Source organism: Drosophila ficusphila, unplaced genomic scaffold (genome assembly GCF_018152265.1).
Source record: "Drosophila ficusphila isolate 14025-0441.05 unplaced genomic scaffold, ASM1815226v1 contig_791, whole genome shotgun sequence".
Classification (NCBI taxonomy): Eukaryota; Metazoa; Arthropoda; class Insecta; order Diptera; family Drosophilidae; genus Drosophila; species Drosophila ficusphila.
The window spans coordinates 27,344,242-27,368,459 of record NW_025064737.1 but is presented as its reverse complement, the minus strand read 5'-3'; the positions used below and the strand labels follow the sequence as shown (position 1 = coordinate 27,368,459).

General features: G+C 44.5%; 5 protein-coding genes across 7 annotated transcripts; 4 read left to right on the top strand and 1 right to left on the bottom strand.

Moving 5' to 3' along the window:
- The first annotated feature begins 123 nt into the window (after nucleotides 1-123).
- Nucleotides 124-1,765, top strand: LOC108099334 (pyridoxal phosphate homeostasis protein). 2 transcript variants are annotated; one of them, XM_017202808.2, is made up of 6 exons: nucleotides 124-236; nucleotides 310-406; nucleotides 473-685; nucleotides 779-926; nucleotides 991-1,232; nucleotides 1,290-1,765. In XM_017202808.2, exons 2-6 carry the CDS (start codon nucleotides 314-316, stop codon nucleotides 1,356-1,358), a joined length of 765 nt encoding a protein of 254 aa, XP_017058297.1. In that variant the 5' UTR covers nucleotides 124-236; nucleotides 310-313; the 3' UTR covers nucleotides 1,359-1,765. The 2 variants fall into 2 exon arrangements, with proteins under 2 accessions (XP_017058297.1, XP_017058296.1); XM_017202807.1 differs by having other exon boundaries at nucleotides 310-685.
- A 1,523-nt stretch (nucleotides 1,766-3,288) lies between these two features.
- LOC108099335 (myosin regulatory light chain 2) lies at nucleotides 3,289-6,076 on the top strand. Its single transcript, XM_017202809.1, has 3 exons — nucleotides 3,289-3,412; nucleotides 4,101-4,343; nucleotides 4,509-6,076. Exons 1-3 carry the CDS (start codon nucleotides 3,410-3,412, stop codon nucleotides 4,929-4,931), a joined length of 669 nt encoding a protein of 222 aa, XP_017058298.1. The 5' UTR covers nucleotides 3,289-3,409; the 3' UTR covers nucleotides 4,932-6,076.
- A 665-nt stretch (nucleotides 6,077-6,741) lies between these two features.
- LOC108099329 lies at nucleotides 6,742-17,090 on the top strand. The gene is made up of 10 exons (XM_017202802.1): nucleotides 6,742-6,936; nucleotides 13,067-13,979; nucleotides 14,042-14,594; nucleotides 14,657-15,313; nucleotides 15,375-15,658; nucleotides 15,713-16,034; nucleotides 16,094-16,178; nucleotides 16,247-16,436; nucleotides 16,501-16,781; nucleotides 16,840-17,090. Exons 1-10 carry the CDS (start codon nucleotides 6,867-6,869, stop codon nucleotides 16,944-16,946), a joined length of 3,462 nt encoding a protein of 1,153 aa, XP_017058291.1. The 5' UTR covers nucleotides 6,742-6,866; the 3' UTR covers nucleotides 16,947-17,090.
- Nucleotides 7,571-12,978, bottom strand: LOC108099331. Of its 2 annotated transcripts, none has more exons than XR_006245810.1 (2): nucleotides 8,487-12,978; nucleotides 7,571-8,433 (listed from the first exon to the last, which is right to left on the bottom strand). XR_006245810.1 is itself a non-coding variant. In XM_017202804.2 (2 exons), exon 2 carries the CDS (start codon nucleotides 10,562-10,564, stop codon nucleotides 9,110-9,112), a length of 1,455 nt encoding a protein of 484 aa, XP_017058293.2. In that variant the 5' UTR covers nucleotides 10,565-12,513; nucleotides 12,567-12,978; the 3' UTR covers nucleotides 7,571-9,109. The 2 variants fall into 2 exon arrangements, 1 of the variants encoding a protein (XP_017058293.2); XM_017202804.2 differs by having other exon boundaries at nucleotides 7,571-12,513; nucleotides 12,567-12,978.
- Nucleotides 17,091-17,247: 157 nt separating the features above from the next.
- LOC108099332 lies at nucleotides 17,248-19,065 on the top strand. Its single transcript, XM_043209134.1, has 4 exons — nucleotides 17,248-17,735; nucleotides 17,931-18,134; nucleotides 18,199-18,800; nucleotides 18,865-19,065. Exons 1-4 carry the CDS (start codon nucleotides 17,409-17,411, stop codon nucleotides 19,004-19,006), a joined length of 1,275 nt encoding a protein of 424 aa, XP_043065069.1. The 5' UTR covers nucleotides 17,248-17,408; the 3' UTR covers nucleotides 19,007-19,065.
- Nucleotides 19,066-24,218: the final 5,153 nt, after the last annotated feature.

Here is a 24,218-nt window from a genome sequence, read left to right as displayed (position 1 = left end):
TAAGTTACGTTACCTTTGCTAACTACTTTAATTTATAATCCCAGTAAAACTACGTTTTATTTTGTTATTTTCCAAATGTTGCGTTGGAGTTTAAAGTTTCCCGCCTTGAACAAAATAAAAATACCATTTCTTAAAATGCATGGTATATTTTTGTAGGCAGCGGTCGCACTGTCAAACAGCTGATTCTTCAGCCTAGCGAGTTTTGTTTTTATTTCTACAAGGTTAATTTCTTATCAGTGAGTTAACTACTATAACTACCATTTATCTGGGGTTTTATGTAAAGAAAACAACTAATTAAATACTCCCTAGATTCATGCTAAGACGCACAATGGCGGAATTTGACGTGAAAGCCGGCCTGCAGCACGTGTTGAAAAGAATTGACGAGGTGCTCCTGCAGCGTCCCAAGGTGAGATCGGCCTTTTACTTATCTAGTTTATGGCTCTCTGTATGGAAACCCTTATCTTTTCTGCAGGAAATTCAAGCTGCAAAGCCTCTTCTTGTGGCAGTCAGTAAAACAAAGCCAGCGGAAGCCGTAATCGAGGCCTACGAAGCTGGACAAAGAGATTTCGGAGAGAACTACGTGCAGGAACTGGAGGAGAAGAGCCGGCATCCTGACATTCTGGCCAAGTGCCCTGACATTAGGTGGCACTTTATAGGTCACATGCAAAGCAACAAAATCAACAAGGTCAGCTGGAATGAAGATTAAGTTGTGGCAACCCGAAGTGTCTGAGTGACCAACAAGTTAACTTATTTAATTTCTTTTTTAACTTTCTTACAGGTTTTATCCGTTAAGAACCTGCGGATGATCCAGACCGTAGACAGTGAGAAGCTGGCAACCAAATTGGACGCAGCCTGGTCGAAATTACAACCTGCTCCTACGGATCCGCTGGAGGTACTCATTCAGATCAATACCAGTGGCGAAGATGGTAAGTTTGAAACAGTAACAAGAGCCAGCTACATACTTACTTTGCCAAATAATTCTTGCCCTAGTCAAGAGCGGAATCGAACCCAAGGATGCTCCTGGGCTTTACCAGTTCATCAGGAGTAACCTGAAACATCTTAACCTTAGGGGCATAATGACGATCGGTGCTTTTGGCTTCGACTACAGCAATGGGCCCAATCCGGATTTTGTATCCCTTATGAAAGTGCATAATTCTATCTGTGAGGCGCACTCTTTGGCTTCAGATTCGGTGCTAGTGTCTATGGGAATGTCCAACGACTTCGACAAGGCGGTAAGTCAGAACCAGACTGGCTAAGATCCCTCTGTATAATCCGAACTATTCCCTCAGATCGAAATGGGCAGCACAGTGGTTCGCGTTGGCTCTTCTATTTTCGGCCATCGGGCGGCCAAAGCCTGAAGAGCGAAGATGTGTTAGGAATGCGTTGCGGGCACTGAATACAGTTGATTCCCAATGACGTCCGACCTCCCAATTGAGCAGCCTCCAAGTTCGCCTATGTATCAGGTGGAACTGTGTATATCTAGTAAATCGTTAAAGATGATTCGGCGTTTAAATTTAGAATACTATGAGATAAACAAATGTTATGTGTAGGCTGTTGTTTCTCTATTTGATTGTTAACCTCTCCATAAACAATACTTCCAAAGTGTCAAATCATTAATATTCCCAGATACCTTCCGCACCTTGGAAAATTGAATACATTTGCCGCAGTTTTCATTAATTTGAACATTCCTTTGACTGCGTCTTGCTCGTTTTTTGCACATTGTTCTATTTATATTTTCGCAATACATTCAATGCTACATTGCGTATTAGATTGTGGGCAGTTTTCCTTCTACATATTCTTATTTTGCTTGGCCCGAGGCCAAAATGTCGCCTGGTTACGTGCCAAAATTGCAGCGCCAAGAGAGTTTCGCCGAAAATCACTTTCAATGGAGCACGAAGAAGACTGCAGCCGCAATCGATTTTCATTATGTCTGATCGATGAATTATGAAGGATTTTTCGCACGGACCCCATTATTAATTGAGATGTTTTCCGTTTGATATTCATGCATAAAACCTTCATTAATTATACCATTTGCAAAGGGGGGACTTCATTTAGGTGACCACCCAAATTTTATAAGTGATAGCAGGTAAATTTTTGTTATTGAAATGTTTTGCATTTTACAATGTTTCTTGGAAAGCGAAGGATCTTTAAGAAAAAGCTAATGTTTTCACAAAGTCAACATTAAGAATGCCGTTCCTCAGTTCTTTAAATATATCCAAGAATATGAACTAACAATTTGTAAGTTAATAATAGAATAATATTGCTTGTTACAAATGACACACACCATTGGAATTTAATCTGTCGGTGATCCTTACCATGTTAAAAAAAAAAAAAATAAAATGTAAATATAATCTCAATACCCCCAAATTAATTATAGTATTCTCAATTATAGTTATATTTTAAATGGTTTTCCTAACAAGTTCAATATACCATGACGTTTAATAACAAAGTTTAGTTGATATGATTGAAATGGGAAAATCGGAAGACCAAGAGTCTCCCGATCGTTATGCAATGTCCATGGATCATTCTAATATAGATAGCCAGATGTTTATTCCACATTTGTTGCCGAAATAACTCTGGTCTAATATCGGGTTCGTTGGATATTTATGCGACACGAAATCCGCCCGATCTCTGTGTATATACAGATCTATAGATTTGGAATTCTCTTCATATTGCACAATGTTCGGGGCATTTCGAAAGCAGAAAAGAAACGTAAAATGCGAGCGTAGAAATAGGCAAGGCAAACATCGAGTATATAGGCGTGAATAGACATTGGCTATATGTGTGGGGGCTTTTCGGATATGTGCTGCCAAGGGAAATGTAGGTGATTTCAGCGCAAGAGGACACCTTTCGGAGGTGGCCTCTAAGAAAGAGATGGGCCGGCCAGAACAAAATAAAATAATGAAAACAAAACAACATCTGAAGATGGGGAAATGTATCCACAACAGAGAGCCGAAGCCAACCGAATCGCACCGAAATAAATTCCGAACATATGTATAGGCTTCTGCCCAAAAGCCAAAGCCAAAAGCGTTTTCTCTGCCTTTAAAATTAGATTTTTGATTAGAGCAGCGCCCGATGAGTAAACAACTTGGATACAGCTATACCGTAGGCTATACCCCACGGCTATAGCTATATAGATATGGTCGCCAGCACCCCGCCGATCGCCTGGGCGGACCTCGCCTTGCAGATACTAAAAAAGGCAGCACGAATATAGCAGATACAGATACAGCGGACGGGACCCGAAGGCCCCCGAACTCGGCCGAATCCCCGACGAAATGCCCCAAATGGGGTAAGAAGAAGAGCTCCTCCGAGCTCTTAAAACATCATTGTCTTGGCGATAAAATCAGCCAGAGATTCAGTGTGCTCTGACGGCTCGACTCGATTAGACAACACATCAAAGTTCAGCACCATGGTAAGGATACGACCCACTCCGGAATACCGACCGAACTGCCTGGATATACGCAGCAAGGATAACGCCCGACCAGTGCAGTGAACCGTTTGCATTTGAGAAAGACCGAGGATATATGAATATGAAGTGAACTCTAAACTTAACGGTGATCCCAAGTCACCTTTCGATAGTGAGAATAGTGCTGAAAGTTCTATAAATGGATCGATCCAATCCGATCCGATCCGAGTGTTACGCGTCAGTAACGTAATCCGATATCCGTGTCGGGGAGCGAGCGGGACGGCGAGTGACGCACGGCGGAAAGCTTACGTAACTTGCGACCCCGGTCTAATTTTAGCCGAGAGGAAAACTTTCGCCCCAGATACATATTTTCTGGCTACTTTTGATGGATAACTTTTAAAATAAGTAAATTTTTTAAAAAAAACTTCTGATTCGGAAAACTTTTTAAAGCTAAACATGAATAGAGGACATAAGTTCCAAACATAGATCCTTTAAAGGAATACCTACCATATGGGAATCTTTTAGACAACCCTTCTCTCGAATAAATCTTTCTGATGTTTTCATCGCCGAAAACCTTCCAGTAGGAGATCCTCCAAATGCAGACTATCCAACCGACCTGAAACGCGACTATACCGACTTTAAGACCCCAAAAACCGTATTACCCACTAATGGAACCCCTTTATTTTCCCCCCAGGCCGATGAGAAGAAGAAGGTTAAGAAGAAGAAGACCAAGGAAGAGGGTGGTACTTCCGAAACCGCTTCTGAGGCCGCATCCGAGGCAGCAACCCCGGCACCAGCCGCAACTCCTGCCCCGGCCGCATCTGCCACTGGTTCGAAGAGAGCGTCGGGCGGATCCCGTGGCTCCAGGAAGTCGAAGCGCGCTGGCTCCTCGGTCTTCTCTGTGTTCTCCCAGAAGCAGATCGCCGAGTTCAAGGAGGTGAGTTTCGACGAGAGCCTCTTCATAGCACTCCGATCCCATCCCGTCATCCTACCATCCCACCATCTAATCACGCTGCCATCAAATATCGCACTTGTCAAGGACCAAGTCACCAACCCACTCTTTCTTTCTATCTCTCTGTCTTCTGCGTGCGGGATCGATTAGGCCTTCCAACTCATGGATGCCGACAAGGACGGTATTATTGGCAAGAACGATCTGCGCGCTGCCTTCGACTCCGTCGGCAAGATCGCCAACGACAAGGAGTTGGACGCTATGCTCGGCGAGGCCTCGGGTCCGATCAACTTCACCCAGTTGCTGACCCTGTTCGCCAACCGCATGGCCACCTCCGGTGCCAACGATGAAGACGAAGTTGTTATTGCTGCCTTCAAAACATTCGATAACGATGGTCTCATCGACGGTGACAAATTCCGCGAAATGCTCATGAACTTCGGTGACAAGTTCACCATGAAGGAGGTCGATGATGCCTACGATCAGATGGTGATCGACGACAAGAACCAGATCGATACCGCCTCCCTGATTGAGATGCTCACCGGCAAGGGTGAAGAGGAGGAGGAGGAGGCCGCCTAAGCCATCCGAGATCACCAGATCACATCCTAACTTCTAACTCAGCATCCATATTACAGCCAGAATCAGAACGTTAAATCAATCAGTCAAATCAGTAATAATAAACGTAATTAAAAGAACCGCTCGTTTACATATGTAGATTCTCAGTATCTTGTAATCTCTTTTGTTAACCACCACCAAGAACAACACCAAATACCAAATACCACCAACAGATCAGCAACATCCGATCACAACAACCGAATCTGAACTTCTTCAGCAACACTTGGTAGCGATCGAAATCAGAACCAACTCGTAGCCATTTACCATATGTATCTGTCCATCATAGTTAGGGATACTTACGATCACGTTCACTGTCACGGCAAGAACTGACGCGTTAGTTTTCTAGTTGATTTACTGTTAAATTTTACACGTAAAATTTATAAAACAATGCTATCTATTTTATTTAAAACACCTATAAAATCAACAAAAAAAACTTTAAAACAACAACCAAGCCGTGTCTATTTTAATCGCTGTCCTTTGAAGAACCGCAGACCGAGAGAGATGAGTAACAGATCGAGATTGAGATCGAATCGGAAACGAGGATGTGATGATGATGTAGGGAGGAAGTCGAAGGAAAAGATGAAGATGTTGATGGGTCGCCAGGCTGGATTCGTTAGGCCTGGACCCTCCAGTTGAACTTGAACTTGAATTTGAATTTGAATATGAATATGAATATGAATACGAATTTTTTTTAGCGAGTTTGTGAGTTCTGATGTTCATTCGTTCGTTCGTTGAATCTCGCAGGACCAGGAGAGAGAGAGGCAACCTATAGCAAACTATTGTTAGGGACATTTAACTGAGAGCCAATATTTATCCTTCTATGAACACAATATTTACCGTTATGCATATCTATCGTTCGTTACTCAGTTTCAATTTCAATATCAATTACGATTATCAGTTATGAGTTATCAATATTATTGCAAGTTATCGAGAGTTAGGCTAATAACAGAGAAACATTAAGTTCATTCACTCAAATTGTTTAATGCGAATTTACATAACCCGATCACCACCACAACTTTCTGCTTATGAACTATCAGCGTTATAAACCAAACATAACAACAAGAACCCAAAATGATATCTGAAATATGAAGAAACGATCAAACAACCAACCCAGTGTTTCTAGTTAATGCGTTTTGAAGCTTCGAGGAGGATCCTTTTTTTCCCCGGGATGAGGTGGGGACACGGCGTTTTAGTTTGAATAAGGTACCCTATAACCACTTGTACCTAGGCTGATCGGAACAAGCCAACCTGTATACTATGTACTTACACTAATTACTTATTACTCACCACTCAATACTCAATACTCGACACGAGCACACACCACACACACCAATCCATTTCAAAATGCAACATGCAACAAGTTGTTAAATACGAATCGAATCTTTACTTCAGTATAAATTAAGCTATACACGGCAAGATGAGAAAAATCTGAAAATTTTTTAACCCGGTCAGAAATATTAACAAAAAGAATTAAAAAGATAGAAAACAAGTAACTGTTTTTATACAACATAACTAGATGATGATACGATGACGAAGTCTTGGAATAAAGCATAAGAGAGTCGTCTTGAAAAAACTACTAAGCCACCGAAGTTTGACTTTCCCAGGGGAGGGGTTTCTCTGGGGGAAGGGTGGAGTGTCTGACTCAGCTGAGCCGTGCCGGAAACCAGTTAGAGGTCAAAACAAAAGCGCCGCTAAAGCTGGGGAGCCAGCAAGGCGGAGAAACTCCCCACACTTGGCCAAGTCGATGGCCAAAACCGAAACCTTCGGGCGACCAGTTTTCATTCGAGTTTCGAGGCGCACGCATGCGCACTACGATGTGAAAGTCAGCCACGATTGCCACATCCACTTGAACAGTATTTTTCGCGTGATCTGGTTATTCCGGGAGCTGAAACCAGAACTATGGCTCAATCGGGACACCTTTTGTGGCTCGCGGTGGTCTGCTACTGGATTGCATCATTCCTAAGTGGCGGTAAGTGCTGGGAATCGAATGCATTGTATGCTAATCTTGCGTGGCGCAAGAAATCGAAAGTATCTCACGCCTTGTCTGAAGTATCCCACCACACTCCCGAGTGCACAAATGAAAATAGTAGATACAAACATAAGCCTAATAGATTTTCTTAGACTATAGCTCATGTTTGAAAAGCTCATAAGTATCAAGTGAAGTTTCTTGGATTGGAATTTTGATTTCGATAATGAAATTGTAAGGGATAAACTGATTAATAGTGCTCTTCAGTACTATTTTTTGTAGTGCACCTTCCTAAAATTTGTAACGAACACACACGCAAGTGCTGCTCACTCCCAACACGCTCTGTCTACATTTTGTCCGGCCTGCTCAGGGTAGGTGGCGTGGGTTTGTGTTAAGAGAGAACAGGGGTGCTACAGAATTAAATAGTAGACAGAGATAAACAAAAGGCCAAAACTGATCATACACCAAACGGCTATGAATCGGACGAAAAATAAAGGTATCCATCGATGTTGGAGGACCAGATGGTGATGGCCTCCTCTATACCCACCCTACCAGTGGAATCTGAGAAGATTCCACCCCTTTATCAACTGCTATGCTACATTTCCAAAACTTTGCCCTCCAAGAATACTAAGTTAAATCATGTTGAATATAATATAATTATAAAGAAAACGAAAGAAAAGCGATAATATACATGTTGAAATTTTAACCTAACCTTAAATCTAATTAACAGTATTTAAGAAAAGCTTATCACCTATCGATATGTGTATGTGTTTATAAATTCGAAAAGAAAAGAAAAGGTATCAAAATCAGATGGGTTCCTAACTTTAAAGGATTTCTCACATTTACTTCATATATTTATTCAAGGGTTGCAAGCAATAGGAAATATATATATATATATGGCCAAAAAATATACGAAAATACAAGAGATTACACGGCTATGCCGTACTCACGACAATTCCAACGAAGTCAGCAGGCCTGTTGACGGTGTTGTTGTGGTTGCTGTTTTATGAAAGAAAAAGGCGAATATATAATCCTCTACTGCTGCACCATAAAACTATAACGGGGTCGAAGAGGTTTATAAGTACATGTTTTACGAGTTTAAAGTAGCAAAATAAAATTTATGTATACGATACAAAAAGTTCCAATTAGAGATCCAGGCGGGCACGAACGATCGTGTCGATCGTCGTCGACGTTTGCCTGTATGCGGCGTCCGTGAGAGCCGAAGGCGTTTGCGCGTGTGTGCGCAGCAGGCGTTTGCGCGTGTGTGCGCAGAGGCAAGATGGCGCCTTCGCGTTCGCGCGGCGATGTGCGTGCTTTCGCCCTCGTGCAGCGATGTGCGTGTGCGATCGCGCGTGTGCAGCTATGTGCGTGTATACGATCACGCGTGTGCAGCGTTGTGCTTGTATGCGATCGCCTAAGTATGGCGACGATGTGACGCGCCAGGCGTCTGGAGAAGTCCCTCCTCAAATTCGGCGTCTCCGGCGTTCTTGGAATTCCGCCCTTGTAAAAACACTAGTTTAAATCACTAGGCCTTTAGCCGTTCACTGGCTTACCGTTGACAGAAGCCGTTTCCTCGAATTCACCGATTCCTAGAATTCGCAAAATTCCGGGAATTCCCAAATTCCTTGACTTCACTTTTCTACACGTCACAGATCGTGGGATCGGCTGAAGGTTTTCCCAGTTGGGGTTAATCGGGTCTCTCTTGTTGCAGTACAAACAATTCAAATATTTAATATTCACTTTTTGAAGTTTTAAGATTTAATCACTGCGAGAGATGTCCGTTTCGATCGGCGATCAGAAGAAAAGAGAGAGAGTGGACGTATACGAGCGTCCTGCAAAATGCCATAATGCCAAAAAAGCTTAACGCGATCAATCGATTGGCAATTTTGTCATGTGGTAAAGGTCATTACTGAATGCAATTTAGACTCGACCCTTGCAAGGTGGCATTATCGTGTGGTAAAGGTCATTGCTGAATATTATTTTGGCGCGACCCTCATAACCACAGATTCTATTTTAGTCCCTGCGATTAAAATAGAAACTGAAGAAAGGGTCCAAATGCAATCACCAGATGTCCTTAGCATGAAATGTCTGGGAGGTGATATGTCCGATGTAACTGGTGGTGACACTGAAGAATCAGCTGATTGCAACACCTTTACCGGCTCTTGAGCATTCGTGGTTAGTGTCGGATGTCCCTTTTCGAGACTAGACGGACATCCGCTTTGGAGTTTTCCGAAGCTGATGCGCATTTGGCACAGTCGGGTTTGTACGTATCTGGGGTACCGCAACCATAACAGAAGATGCGGCGAGGTTTACGACAATCATGGTACCTGTGACCCTTGGCGTCACAATTCCAGCAGGTTAGCTTTTCTGCCACCTTGATGGCACAGACTTTGTCAACTGTTGAGTTATCATCGACGGAGTGTTCTTCATCATTGTTTTCACATTCGATAGCGTTTACTCGTTTGGGAGGATTGAAACGATTCACAGTCTTTGTGCGATTACTGCGATAAAATTCTTCATGGCGATAACATTCTTTACGCAAAGAAGCCAAAATTGGGGTTTCAAGGTGCAACAACTCGAGCTTTAACTCTTGCTTGAGGTTGTGGCGAACTTCCGCCGTTAGGTCTGCGTCATGCATAGGTTCTTGGAGAGAGTCTGCAATTAAAAGCATGGCGTCTACGAATTCATCGAAGCTTTCGTTATGTCCTTGTTTTCGGCGACGCATAATATTCCTAATTTCACGGTCAGATCTCTGATCCTGATAACGCTCTCTCAAATGTCTGCATAGAATTGACCAGTTCAACGACACTACAGATTTGTGAACACGCCAATAAAACGACAATGCAGAACCTGTAAACAGCAAGTTGGCGAATTGGCAGAGTACGATAAAGTTTCCGTCAAGTGATTGTTGAGTTAGACAATTTACACGATATATAAAGTCTTCGATAGTTATATCGCTTGGCGAGCCACTGAACTTGATGCGCCAATTCGAAATTGTATTTGAGATCTTGTCTGGGCGATCGATTGATAGATCGCTGTGTGGGCTGCGGCCGCTTCGACCACTAGTCGGAGTTCCTTCCGAGCCAACCGGGTTGCTTGGATGAGCTGAACCATTTCCTTGGACCTGATGGCCGACACGCTGATTATTTGCACCCATTGTAGATCCATTTAATTGCTGAAAAGCTTCAGTGATCTGATTGGTTATGTCCATAGAAAGTTGTGCATGAAATCTCTCAAATGCACGAGAGATTAACTGCTGAATTCGACTTTCGTCTACGTCTGATGAGTTCTGAGAAGTCACTTGATCCGCTCGTTGTTGAGGAATCGACTGAGAGTCCTGTTGATTTGCATTAGCGTTTGCCATGAGCGCGCGTGAATTCGATCTAGTTGTCATTCTGTGACTGTTCGAGCTCGCGCCTGGATCGCTCTGAGATCCAATAGATTTGGAACAAGTGGGACAATTGGAATCGGTTCGTAGCCAATTTTGTATACATGCTACATGAAAAGAATGTTTGCAGCCTGTTTCGTGCAGGTCTGCTGAAGCAATTGTGACATTGCAAATGAGACAAATCCCTATCTCTTCCTCACTTTCAAGTGAGACCAAATTTTCTGTACTACGTACTAAAGGCATTCTAATATTCTAGAACTTTCTAAAAGATTCTTACAAATGAAAAAGGCGATAAACGATAAATCTAACGGTAAGCGATAAGTCTGACGATAAGCGATAATTCTGACGATAAGCGATAAATTTGACGGTAAGCGATAATTCTGACGATAAGCGATAAATTTGACGGTAAGCGATAAAACTGACGGTAAGCGATAAGTCAAACGATAAGCGATAAATCTAACGGTAAACGATAAAACTGACGATAATTGAGGGACTTATGTTTGGAAAGCAGCATAAGCAGGAATTTAACATCGATGGATAATATAAACTGTATGTGGAAACTGATTTACTATGGAAATAAAATTGTGTGATGTCTCACCCAGTGAAAGAGGAACTTGCCGAAACTATCCAGCAAGAGCAAATCTCGATTTCACTTAGGTAAGATAGTGGGCTTAAGCAATTTCTCTTGGCCTAGAACCGATCAACACCAGAACTAGTAATCCTAAGAAAAATTTACTTAAGGTGGAGCTCGTTTTCTATAATGTTCGGCTTCCGAACTGATAGTAAAACGAAAAATTATATGATAAATATATCTGCTGGACTGGGTCCGAAACTATCCAGACTACCAGTAAATCCGAGACGAGAATATATTTATCAACTGAAACTACGACTCAAAACATTGGATGGAAATACTATTTTCGGGAAGCTAGGGAGTCCAACGACTAGAACCTAATCAGGCTACGCTGGCTTCACGATTGGGCGCCATTAATTCTGTAACGAACACACACGCAAGTGCTGCTCACTCCCAACACGCTCTGTCTACATTTTGTCCGGCCTGCTCAGGGTAGGTGGCGTGGGTTTGTGTTAAGAGAGAACAGGGGTGCTACAGAATTAAATAGTAGACAGAGATAAACAAAAGGCCAAAACTGATCATACACCAAACGGCTATGAATCGGACGAAAAATAAAGGTATCCATCGATGTTGGAGGACCAGATGGTGATGGCCTCCTCTATACCCACCCTACCAGTGGAATCTGAGAAGATTCCACCCCTTTATCAACTGCTATGCTACATTTCCAAAACTTTGCCCTCCAAGAATACTAAGTTAAATCATGTTGAATATAATATAATTATAAAGAAAACGAAAGAAAAGCGATAATATACATGTTGAAATTTTAACCTAACCTTAAATCTAATTAACAGTATTTAAGAAAAGCTTATCACCTATCGATATGTGTATGTGTTTATAAATTCGAAAAGAAAAGAAAAGGTATCAAAATCAGATGGGTTCCTAACTTTAAAGGATTTCTCACATTTACTTCATATATTTATTCAAGGGTTGCAAGCAATAGGAAATATATATATATATATGGCCAAAAAATATACGAAAATACAAGAGATTACACGGCTATGCCGTACTCACGACAATTCCAACGAAGTCAGCAGGCCTGTTGACGGTGTTGTTGTGGTTGCTGTTTTATGAAAGAAAAAGGCGAATATATAATCCTCTACTGCTGCACCATAAAACTATAACGGGGTCGAAGAGGTTTATAAGTACATGTTTTACGAGTTTAAAGTAGCAAAATAAAATTTATGTATACGATACAAAAAGTTCCAATTAGAGATCCAGGCGGGCACGAACGATCGTGTCGATCGTCGTCGACGTTTGCCTGTATGCGGCGTCCGTGAGAGCCGAAGGCGTTTGCGCGTGTGTGCGCAGCAGGCGTTTGCGCGTGTGTGCGCAGAGGCAAGATGGCGCCTTCGCGTTCGCGCGGCGATGTGCGTGCTTTCGCCCTCGTGCAGCGATGTGCGTGTGCGATCGCGCGTGTGCAGCTATGTGCGTGTATACGATCACGCGTGTGCAGCGTTGTGCTTGTATGCGATCGCCTAAGTATGGCGACGATGTGACGCGCCAGGCGTCTGGAGAAGTCCCTCCTCAAATTCGGCGTCTCCGGCGTTCTTGGAATTCCGCCCTTGTAAAAACACTAGTTTAAATCACTAGGCCTTTAGCCGTTCACTGGCTTACCGTTGACAGAAGCCGTTTCCTCGAATTCACCGATTCCTAGAATTCGCAAAATTCCGGGAATTCCCAAATTCCTTGACTTCACTTTTCTACACGTCACAGATCGTGGGATCGGCTGAAGGTTTTCCCAGTTGGGGTTAATCGGGTCTCTCTTGTTGCAGTACAAACAATTCAAATATTTAATATTCACTTTTTGAAGTTTTAAGATTTAATCACTGCGAGAGATGTCCGTTTCGATCGGCGATCAGAAGAAAAGAGAGAGAGTGGACGTATACGAGCGTCCTGCAAAATGCCATAATGCCAAAAAAGCTTAACGCGATCAATCGATTGGCAATTTTGTCATGTGGTAAAGGTCATTACTGAATGCAATTTAGACTCGACCCTTGCAAGGTGGCATTATCGTGTGGTAAAGGTCATTGCTGAATATTATTTTGGCGCGACCCTCATAAATTCACCACACCTTCGACTAAACACTCTCGCTCTCACTTCTTGGTTTTTCCCAGCTGATGCTCAGCATCTGATCGCATACATCTCGCAAAGGGGTCTGCATGGGGAGATTACCTTCCGACAGATGAACGCCACCACGGTGGAGATCAAGGCCAATCTAGAGGCCACCCTGCAGTATCCCGACCAAGTGTGGAGTTGGGGAGTTCGGCGATTCCCCGTGGATTACTCCAATACAGACCCCGAGGAGCGCTGCGAACTTAGTCGCCTGGGCTCCCAAGTCTTAACCTTCGATGAGGATCTGGAGTATCTTGTGCTGCCCGGAAACGAGACTTCTACGTGGGAGCGTAACATGCAGCTGATTGGAGATCGGGGAATTTGGGGCAAGGCGCTGGTACTCACGGAGGTCAACTCAAATGCCCGCATTTGTGCCACCATTACCACCATCCAGAGCTCCGTAGAGCACATGGCAGAGGCCCGGTTCAATACACCGGTGGCCGGATCCGTCCACTTTCGGTGGCTGGCGCCGGCGGAAGGAGCAGCTGGGGATACTTTGATCTACTCCGATCTGTACCACATCAGGCAGCAACCCGCGGCTCTGGAGGAGGACAGCAGCCAAAAGGCATCCTTCACCCAGCACCACTGGAAAATCTTCGTGACGGACATCTTCAAACACGACCACCATCGCACCGAGGACAACTGCAACTTCCTTCAGCTGGTTTTCGATCCCCAAGGCGGTGGAGCTGGCCAAGGAATCGGAGATCTGGATGCGCGTCTTGGAAGGATCGGGGTGGCCAAGAATGCGCTACGATCCCCGCAACGCAGTGTCTTTAGGGATGCACAGTTGGCCCTACTCCCTTCGGATCTAACCATTCCACATAGGACCCTCTACCTGGTGCTGTTCGACAACCAGCATCCGGATTCTTACCTCGCCTGCACCAAGATTCGGCATGTTCAGCCTCTGACCTACAAGTAAGTGGGTTTTATATTACCAGACTACCATAAATTACAATTTTTTCATATTTCAAACAAAGAACTTTCATCAACTCTGGTGGTGTCAAGGGAGAGGTGACCTTCACGCAGCGCTCTAAGTTCGACCCTACTTTTCTTAATTTCACCTTGGGCGCACCTCTTACTCAGCATGTCAGTCGCAAGTTTGCTGAAGATGTGGCCGCCTTCAGAATTCACAGTCTGCCGCCAGTTCCGCAAAAAATGGGTCACGAGGACTACTGCTGGACAACTGGAGACATGCACAATCCCCGGGAGATAAATGAAAATATTCCCCCTCCTGGTTATGGAACCCAGGAGCAGTATCCCCTGGGCGATCTCTCCGGAAAGCTGCAGGGTCGGAACAAAGGCTACTGGCACCAGTATGTCCTGCCGGGAACGAGTTCTGAGCTGAACGGCCTCTATTGGGATGTCTTCCTTCCCCTTCAAGGTCGCCATAGCATAGCCCAGAGGAGTCTGGTTATATACACCTTTAACAGAACTGATGTGTCTAATATCACAAAGAGCATATGGGGCTGTTCCACTCTGGGGCAATATCAGCGGAATGGGATTTACCAGCAGAACATGGTTACAGCTCAGGTGAGGTGAAAAATACCTTACAAATTTATATTATGATTAAATATTATATTTATTTTTTGTAGGTTCTCTTTCGATATCCAGTGGTGGGTCGGGTAATCTTCCGGCAGCCTGCAGAACAGCCTTGGCAGGACACCACCGTACTTTTCGAGTACCTCATCCAGGCAGATGGTTCCACCCAGAACACCACCAGCGATCACCGCTGGGCAATCCACAATAACGCCCCCGGAAAGGACTTCTACGACTGGCAGCAGCGCTGCATCTCCGCAGGACCCGTCTTTAATCCATTCAAAGTGGACTGGGGCAACCGTAGTGTGGATGACTTTTGCCACGCGAATCTTCCCTCGATGTGCAGAGTTGGAGCCATGGATGCGAGGTCGGGAACACTTACCATCGCCGGAGGCAGAAGGGTTGCCCAGAAAATAAGCAGGAGGATGTACGTGGACGGTAATCTTCCGCTTTCTGGCCGACATGGAATTCTTGGGACGTCCCTGGTCATCTACGAGGATAGTGGTCCCAAGGCCAGAGGCGAACGATTGGCCTGTTCCGCGGTAATTGGACATTTCCGGAGGAAAGTTGTGGCCAAGGAGTGGTATGCCAATGGAGATCCTTTGACTGTCAGTGGCCAAGTGGAGGTCACTCAGCAGTCGGAGTACGATATCAGCAATGTGGAAGTGCAGCTAAAAGGACTGAAAGATAACACTGGCTACCACATTCACAGGGTGAGTACTCTTTGATCTACAAAGTAGTATTTTAATTTAAATAAACTCTTAATCCTTTCAGACACCCGTTGAAGCCAATCTGGCTTTTCCCTGCGAGGCTTCCACTCTGTATGGCCACTGGAATCCTTTCGACATCAGTCCGAAGTCATCACCCCCAACTAAAAGGGGGACCACCGATCAGTACGAAATGGGAGACCTTAGTGGAAAGTTTGGAAGTCTCGAAGGAGTTACCCAATTCGAGGATTCCTACAATGACACTAATCTTCCTCTCTTTGGCTACAACAGCATCATTGGACGATCTGTGGTTATTCAGAAGAAACAGAAGAATGCACGATGGGCCTGCAGGTTGGCTACACAGAATTTTAAATAAATTAATTAATAGTTAACCTATTATTTTAGTACCCTAGAGCGTGGCTACAGTCCCAGCGAGGCCAGGGAACTCAGAGCGATTGCCTCGTTTCATCATCCCACGGGTTACGCCTATGGATACATTAAGATGACCCAGCTCATTCACAATGATGGAAGTCAATCGGAGACTGTGATTGAGGTGAAGTTAAGGCATCCCGGAAAGAATGATCGCAACTCCACGAGGAATCACAATTGGCAGATATTTGTGAATCCCGTTGGCGTGGATGCAGCTGTTAAGCCAACAATCACGCGTTGTGTGGCTGGAGGATACGTTTGGAATCCGTACTACACACAACTGGCAGATCCACTAAATGTAGGTCATAAAATAATATTCAAAGAGTATAGCTCTCTGAAAAGGATATATTTTTTTAGTTGGATCTCTATGAGCAGGAGTGCAGTCCGGATAATCCCCTGCGTTGTTATGTGGGCGATGTGGGAGCTCGATTGGGCACAATAGGTAAATCCTTTTATTATAATGTCCCACAAGAAATATATTTTCTCATGGCCAATCTTATTTCCATCCAGATCTGGGTGGTGAGCGTGTAGTGCTTACCGACTCCAACTTTCCTTTAGAGGCTCCTGTGGGAGCCATTGGACGTTCCATAGTGATCTTTGGACCTGATCACTCCCATGAGAGATTTGCCTGTGCAAATATAGAGCCCGACCACAATGTCATTAAATACATAAACCTACAAAAACCGCCTCGCTTCGTGGTGTAAGTTATACTACTCATAAAATCTTTATGAAATTATAATCAAATTCTATACTCATAAATCTAGGGCCCAGTTCCTGGATGAACTGCGGTCAGTAATGGGAATCCCTGAGTGGATGTTGGATGTGGATGCCCGAAAGACCAAGGAGCTGCATGGTGGTGCCTGCATTCAGATGATAATCCACTTCAAGGGACCTCTTGCCCATCGATTGGAGCTGGATATGTCTCGATTGATAGCTGCTGGCAGATTGGACTCCCCTAGTCTCTTCATTCCAGGTTATGTGAACCAGAAGCGAAAGGCGACTATATCATATCGCACTTGTGGCGTAAGGGATACCAATGAGAAGCGTAAGTACTCTTGATTTGGTAAGACTTAACTTACTTATTCTATTTATTTATTTAACAGGCACCAAGAACTTTAAGGGCGGCTTCTATTCCTCAAGCTCGGCAACCGAACCAAAGCCCTTTATATTAACTTTCGTAGTCATCGGGTTCGCCCTTAGGTTCCTTTAAGTTGAGAAACGAATATTGTTTTGTTGAATACTCAAAAGGTTTAATGTATCATTGTAGTCACTAGCCTAGTAATTAGATGTCTGTAAATTTGAGATCTTATGTTCGAAACAAGTAGTTTAATAAATCCTGTAAATATTTCATCAATCCATCTGTACAAGTAAAAATATAATATGCAGTCGTCATCTTGGTTTCCAAATTCCAGTTCAAGTGTTTTTCGAAATAATTTTGAGCACGTCGTTTTCAACTTGGTGGTGGGTTTCCTTTTCCTATGTGGCATAAGAACTGACCTAGGAACCCGAGCATATTCCACCACCCGTTGGGACCCACCACCTCTGGTTTATTTCTGCGCATGAGTCTCGCCCAATCGATTTTTCTCTACATACATACATCCCGCATTCAATCGAGGGCAGTCTTTGGTGCTAGAGACCGCAGAGAAGACGCGCACTTCCATCCGACTCCAGAATGCAGCTGATTCTCGTTGCGACCTTGCTGTGCCTGGCCCTCGGCAGCTGCAGTGCGTCCATAAGTGGACCCTTCATCCTCTGGGGCAACCCCAGAGTCTCCGGACTGCAACCCCAGGCCTTGGTGGACTCGAACAGCAGGGAGCTGCCGCTGACGCAACTCTTCACGGAGGCCAAGGCGATTGTGGTCTTTATACGGAACTCGACCAGTCGACTGGAGGGCACCAAGTACCCAAAGTTCCAGAATCTGGTGAAGAGCGCTGCCTGGACTTACCTGCCACAAAGGAGACTTGCAGCGGAGCCGTTCGGTCTGAACGCCAACATTGAGGTGAGTTACGAGCTGTGACAAATAATTCATACGTATATAAATTCCATCGACCTGAGAAATCATGTGATAAAAATACATATTTTGGTGCAAAACAAAATCATCTGGCCATCTATATTTAAACGACGCCTCTGGATTGTGTCGTTGTTAATGTATTTTTCTATAATTCTTTTCAATAATTTCCCTTCAACTTTTTAGGTGGTGAGCCTTTCAGGACACGGAGAAGAGGACGACGCCGAGATCCTGACCGTCTACAACGATGCCTTGAACACCTACGGAAGAGGAGAAGTGCTGGGCATCCTGGGCAGCCGCGAGGAGGAGGCGCACTTCCTGGCCAAGAGAGAGGCTACTTCTGCTCCGGAGGAAGAGGAGAAGCCCAAGGCTCCAGAGGAGAAGCCCAAGGCTCTAGAGGAGAAGCCCAAGGCTCCAGAGGAGAAGCCCAAGGCTCCAGAGGGTCCCGAGGGAGACCGAGGCCAGCGGCTTCATCTACGTGGCCGAGGGCAACAAGGCGGCGCTGACCCTCAATGGACCACTGGAGCTGCGGCTGACCAACGAGACCCTGAAGCTGGAGGAGCACATCAAGCAGATCACCTTCGACGATCAGCGCGCCAAGGGATATGGTCGCTTGAGCATCACCTTCATGCACTCCGGGGAGAAGTGCACGCTGCGCTTCAAGTTCTCCCTGATCCGGGGATCCTGGACCCTGCGAAACGTCGAGGTGGAGTACAAGGAGCTGAAGAGTGTTCTTGTGGCTCGAGGAGATGAGTACACACTGCCCTCAGCTCCCCTGGGATTCTCCTACCGCTGCTCGGCGGAGAACACGCACTTCCTGAACCCCTCGCGGAATGAGACCATTCAGAGTCTGGTGCTCACTGATTTCCAGGTGCAGCCGTGGCTGAGCGGACGCAAGGAATACGGCGAGGTGTACGACTGCATTGGATTCGTCTCGGCGCCCATCCTGGCAGGCCTTTTCGTGGTGACCCTGCTCCTCGGCATCCTGGGACTCGGGATCTCCGCCATGCTCAGCATGCACACGCCCAATCGATTCGAGAGTTCGCGCAGCAAGCAGTTGACCTTCACCATTCAGGAGTAGGAGAGCCATTGAGATCTACACTTCCCAATGAGCCAGTAGATCTGGGAGAGCCATGTTTGTCCAGATCACCTACGTGGCCTTCAAGCCACTGGCCCTGTTCACCCTGGCCATCGAGCTCTTCCTGATCCATCTGCTGTTCGTGTTGATCGTGCTTTATGTGTATGTGCTATGGTATTACTGAAATCAAGTCAAGATTCGATGTGAACGATTCAAAATATATATCTGCAATGAATGTTAAAACCAGTGAAGTTTCTTTAAAAGTGGTTCAAAATTCAATATCAAATAATATTATATCTATAACCAACTTATAAACAACCGAATTAATCTACAACTTAAATGGTTAAATGAGTTCTGAAAATAATAAAGCATGCTATCTCTTTTTTCCATATCTAAATAACTGGAAATCTAAAACTTATTTGGTATTCTAATATCCGCCTTTATAAATATTTTTTCGAATATCAACTTATTACTGTGCCACTTACTTAGAAACGCACAAGCCTCTCCTTTCGATCTCAAGCCAAAGTTCAAGCCACAAGAAAAAGTGAAATGCAATGAAATTCTGCAGAGTCTGCCAAAAAAGGATGAGAGGAGTCTGGCTGGAAATTCTGGTTATCTCGGCGGCGGCTCACTTTTGTTTTTACCCATTTCTTTCCGCGGCGATCGCCAGCTCACTTTCATTGGTCTGCAGCGGCAGTGTGCGCAATTAAGCCGCATTCACCGAAAGAGATGCGTGCGGGAGCTAGGCTTATACACTGAAAATAATTACCATTTAAATTGGAAACCAAAGAGGTTCACTAACAAGATTTTTAAGTTAACTACGGGATATATTTTCAATCTTGTTTTTAATAAAACTAATATTATATATAATCTTTTTATGAGATTTTTCTCTTAAATGATAAATCGTTTTTCATCATTTTTTGTTGTGTGCACTAGTATCTGTATCTTTTGGTTGGCCTCCGAGCCAAGCCTAGTCTAGTAGTTGCAGGCCCGAATATTTATGCGTCATTAAGTCACGCCAATGGCTCGTTTGGTTCATTTTGCGTGTGCGTTTGTCCGGCCAGTTTTTCGGTTCGATTTGTGTTTCTACCACTGCCACTCGACACCCGAAAGAAGACAGTCGCTGCTGGCTGTGGGCCACCCACTTTTCTCCACAGATTTTCCAAAATTTATATGTGAGCAGAGTCCCCTTGCCCCCAAAAGAGATGGAGATAAAGATCGGGGAGACTTATTGTTGGGTCGGGAAGTGGGTCGCCTTCGATTGCGTTCACTTTTCCCGCGCCGCTTTACTTTTACTGTCAACCGAACGTGCTGCAAGCGGCCAGTTGCAAGTTGCAAGTGGCAGTGTCCAGTTCACTGACTCAAAGAGAGAGTGAGAGTCCCGCGCCTGATTCTGTAATAAGAATCGCGATCGGTCTGCCCGGCTGGCAAAAGTTTGTGAAAGTTGTTGTCAAACGGCTGGCCAAACCAAGCCAAACCAAACCAAACCAAACCAAACCGAGCCGCCTGTCAAGGAGCCGCGCATATCAGCCATATGATGTCCGAAGCCACCGAGATTGCTCACTGAGAGAAGTTTTTGTGTCCAAATAAATAAAAAACTATTAGATCAAATTTTAGATAAAAATGCATTTAAGAAAATATTTAATTTATTGACGGAATTTAAAGCAAAGCCAAAAATTATTATGAAATACTTTAATTTTTTTTGTGTTTATGGACTTACTTATAAAGTATTTCTTTGACTAACCGATTTTACCTATAAATCTCAGAAGGGGGCTAATTTCTCTTCATCGAAGTGATGAGTGCGCTATCCATTTGAAGTTTAATTGCAATATGCCATCACATCTCCCTTAAGATGAATCTCAAGGGCCTTATGTAAGAACTCAATCCGCGGAGTACCCACCCAGATAATGCGGCATGAAATTGAATTATTTTCACGGAAGCTAAGGTGAGAGACTCGAGCCGCGGATGCGCCACAATAGAGTGGCCCAAAAGGGGGCTTAATCAATTCAAAGGGCTGTCTGCAGCGGAAATGGGCTTTGCATTTGTATATTTTTATCATTGCCGAGATGATTATCTGCTGGATTCGTGCACTCTGCGATGCGGTAATGTTGTTTATGGGGATTGCGAGTGCATCTTGGGATGATCAGCTGGTGCATGGGATGCAGTCGAGTAGTTTCTCCCCAGACTGACCAACTTCTGCAGCCTGCATCCACTTTTTCATGGCTCGGAAATCGGGCCAAGCGATCAATCCTAACGATCAATCCAGTCGCTGAAAGCCGCAGTCATCCCGAGTCATTTAGGAGCCGAGCTTGCAGTTTTCAAGTGGCTAGTTGTGGGTCTCATAATTACTCCGCTCAATATTTGTGTTAAAGTTTTACGATTATTGCCACATTTTTCCAGCGAAAGAGAAATCGGCGATCGCAGGATTGGCAGATGGCTCTGGCGGCGGGGGAAAAGCCGCGTTTCGAGGCATAAACAGTTGCCCGAGAGCTGACAAATAACGCAGTGAAAAGTGCGCAGGCGCATCGAAATGAATTGGAAAAGCGAAAATGTAAAAATCCTAAAAAACACGCATCAAATTGGCGACATTTCGCACATGAACACGAAGTGTGGAGCGTCGAGCAGCAACCATTACCAGCGACCATTAGCCAACAGGCGACAGTCCGATGCGTTTAGTAAATCAAACCGTTAATTACTTGATTTGGTAAGCGGTTTCCCAATGCCTCTGTTTTCTCGTCCCCCACTTAGCAATTTCTCGCAAATATTTGCACACCTGTCGCGTTGGCGAAAAGTGAAATGCGTTTAGAAAGGACAGGAAGATATGTGACCAGGTGGGACTGCTCAATCTCTGGAGAAGCCACCCATGCTGTAGTTAATCCGCTCCATTGCCGGGGACCTTGACTTATTAACACCCAATCCAATGGGCCCTGGTGCCTGGGATTACGGCAGATAAGTACCCTAACTCCGCCGAGATGTACCAGTATTTTTATGGCCGTGTCGCAAGCTTAACGCCCTGTTAAGCCGGCTAAATGCAAATGCCGCACACCGACCTACCGCGAATAAATGGGCTCGATCCCTCGAGCCCCTCGAAAATACCACTCACCTTTGTGGGAGCTCGTTAATTGCTCCGCTTTGGTTACAGTTTGTGGAGCGTCTTCCAATTGCGCGCAACACGTGAAGGTGGCGCAATTTTCGGTTTCTTGGAACTCGGCTCTTCGGTCTGGTCTACTTGCATGCAGATAGACCGCTGGCCCGAGGCCGAATCTTTTCGCCAAGGCGCTGGCAATGGGCGCCAATCAGTTCCCGTCGATCTCGGCTCATTCTGGCTCATATTTCGAGCGCACCGAAAACAACAACTATAGGGGATGCTTGAGAAAATCTTAAGTAATCCATTCAATTTATTTTTATTTCCGATCTATATTTTTGGTAAGTGTTTTCTGTGAAGTGGTGTATATTTGCATCTATAGGATACTAAAACCAATTGGCAAGCTAGAAGTTTTTCCCTGTGCATGCCAAGCGATGGGAGTGTGGAGTCAACACTTGCTCGCTTTTGTTTTTGAACCGACATTTTTCACCGTTTGCCGCCGGTGAAATTAATCCGCCTCTGGCATTGGGTAATTAAGCTAATTAGCTGGGACTGGGCTGGAACCCGAAGTGCAGCCCACCCAGAAATGTGCAAAAGTGAAGCACAGAGGTTTCCAAAAAAAACAACTTTCCTCAATATTTTCAACATCTGGGTTCCAAGCAGAAGCTGCATATCTTAAATATTAAATATATTTTTGATTCATTAATATGGAACTCCAATAAAATCAATCAAAAATGCCACGAGTTATTGCTAAAGCCGTTCATAACTTTTCATCTGTTGAATTCGAGTTATAGCTCCATTTAAATTAGTTCAGATTAGTTATATAACTTTCTACTAATAAACTGCTTACATCTCGGAGTGTTTCAAGTATGCCGATACGTTAGAAAGGAAATATTTAAATACGTTGAAAATGTAAAAGTTATCAATAAATTTGGCCACACCCAACAGACTTAAGTACCTAAATTGGAGGCTCAGCCTGACATGCAAACTCTCCAGCTAATTAGTTTTCTTTACTAAGCTCCTAACGATTTCCTATAGCGCAGTCTCCAGCCATAAAATCATGTTGAACGTTCCCAAATAGAGAAGACTGCCTTAAATAATTTGATACTGCAGCGAGTGAGAATCCGCGCATAATGAGATACTTTTCACAAATCGGATGCTTAGTCTCTCATTAAGGCTAGTTAGTCAAGGGCTGGTCTGTGCTAATTTATGCAGATTTAGTGGCTCGTTTCACCGCCCGAAGAGAGAAGATCTTTCCCAGACACACAAACTTGCGGCAGGCGACGCCAATTAGCGGACCACTTGCAACTTGGCCATAAAACAGACGGCTGTGCCTATTCTAATTGAATGAATGGAATTAACCCAGTTTCGGACCAGACTTGTTCCCATCATAATTGAGGTGCTGGCCAGGGGCAGCCAGAAAAAGTTAATACGAATTAGATTGTTGGGGAAGCTGTCAAACTTTGATGGGTTGGACCCCAGCCAGAAACTTTGGGCAAAAGTAGGTGAGCTGGAGTTCGGGGGCCAAGCCCGCGGGCGTCTTCTGTCTTAGCCGCGAACTATTTGTGCTTTATGAGGGAATCAATCAGTATGGGAGAACATAGATATGCTAATTTTCGGCAGATCTCAAGATATGGGAAATGAGCGAGGGCCGTTCTTCCCTTTGTGGAAAGGTGCGAAGAACAGTTAGCGATCGTTCCACAAACAAGTTTCTTTCTTCGCCATGCAGAACTTGTGCGTTTGTCTTACGACAATAAATTCGCTCCGCTTTTTGTCTGGTCCGGATTTTGAGGTCAACTTGATTGGGTCGCTCTCTTTGATTAACGACTAGCGGAATGGAGTGGACCGCACTGTCTGCGGCTCGGTTCTTCTTGCCCTTTTTTGGCAGTTCCCGTCTGGCGGCTAATTGCCACAGGTACAGGTGTCTGATGGATCCCCAGCGTGCCGCAGATTGTTGATCGCCATCACATCTTAATGGCAGCAGCACGCCAGCAATGGCTCCAAGCTCCCAGCTCCTACTTCATTCCGAGCTCGTTATGGATACCATTATGACAAAGACACAAATCGGGGAAGCAGCAAAAAGAAATGGGAGCTGCATGGCCTGGGGAATACTCTAGAAAACTCTTGTGTTTACTGAACAAGTTGCTGTACTTCAGGGGGTTATCTTCATATTAGAACTTGCTCATAATAATTATCCAGAGCATAATTAGATTAAGGGATATCATATCTTAAATCTGTTCTATTTACAAAAACTTGAAAACTGATTAAAAACTAGGAAACAATTTAATTTGCTTAGCATGCAATTTAGTAA

Coding starts and splice junctions, on each gene's coding strand:
- LOC108099329 (XM_017202802.1), top strand. CDS start 6,867: ATGGCTCAATCGGGACACCTTTTGTGGCTCGCGGTGGTCTGCTACTGG. Junction 13,980..14,041: donor GTTCAGCCTCTGACCTACAA/GTAAGTGGGTTT, acceptor TTTCAAACAAAG/AACTTTCATCAACTCTGGTG. Junction 15,314..15,374: donor CTGGCTACCACATTCACAGG/GTGAGTACTCTT, acceptor TAATCCTTTCAG/ACACCCGTTGAAGCCAATCT.
- LOC108099334 (XM_017202807.1), top strand. CDS start 314: ATGCTAAGACGCACAATGGCGGAATTTGACGTGAAAGCCGGCCTGCAG. Junction 927..990: donor CAATACCAGTGGCGAAGATG/GTAAGTTTGAAA, acceptor TTCTTGCCCTAG/TCAAGAGCGGAATCGAACCC. Junction 1,233..1,289: donor CCAACGACTTCGACAAGGCG/GTAAGTCAGAAC, acceptor CTATTCCCTCAG/ATCGAAATGGGCAGCACAGT.
- LOC108099335 (XM_017202809.1), top strand. Junction 4,344..4,508: donor AGATCGCCGAGTTCAAGGAG/GTGAGTTTCGAC, acceptor GGGATCGATTAG/GCCTTCCAACTCATGGATGC.
- LOC108099332 (XM_043209134.1), top strand. CDS start 17,409: ATGCAGCTGATTCTCGTTGCGACCTTGCTGTGCCTGGCCCTCGGCAGC. Junction 18,135..18,198: donor CTCCAGAGGAGAAGCCCAAG/GCTCTAGAGGAG, acceptor GTCCCGAGGGAG/ACCGAGGCCAGCGGCTTCAT. Junction 18,801..18,864: donor GAGAGTTCGCGCAGCAAGCA/GTTGACCTTCAC, acceptor ATGAGCCAGTAG/ATCTGGGAGAGCCATGTTTG.
- LOC108099331 (XM_017202804.2), bottom strand. CDS start 10,564: ATGCCTTTAGTACGTAGTACAGAAAATTTGGTCTCACTTGAAAGTGAG.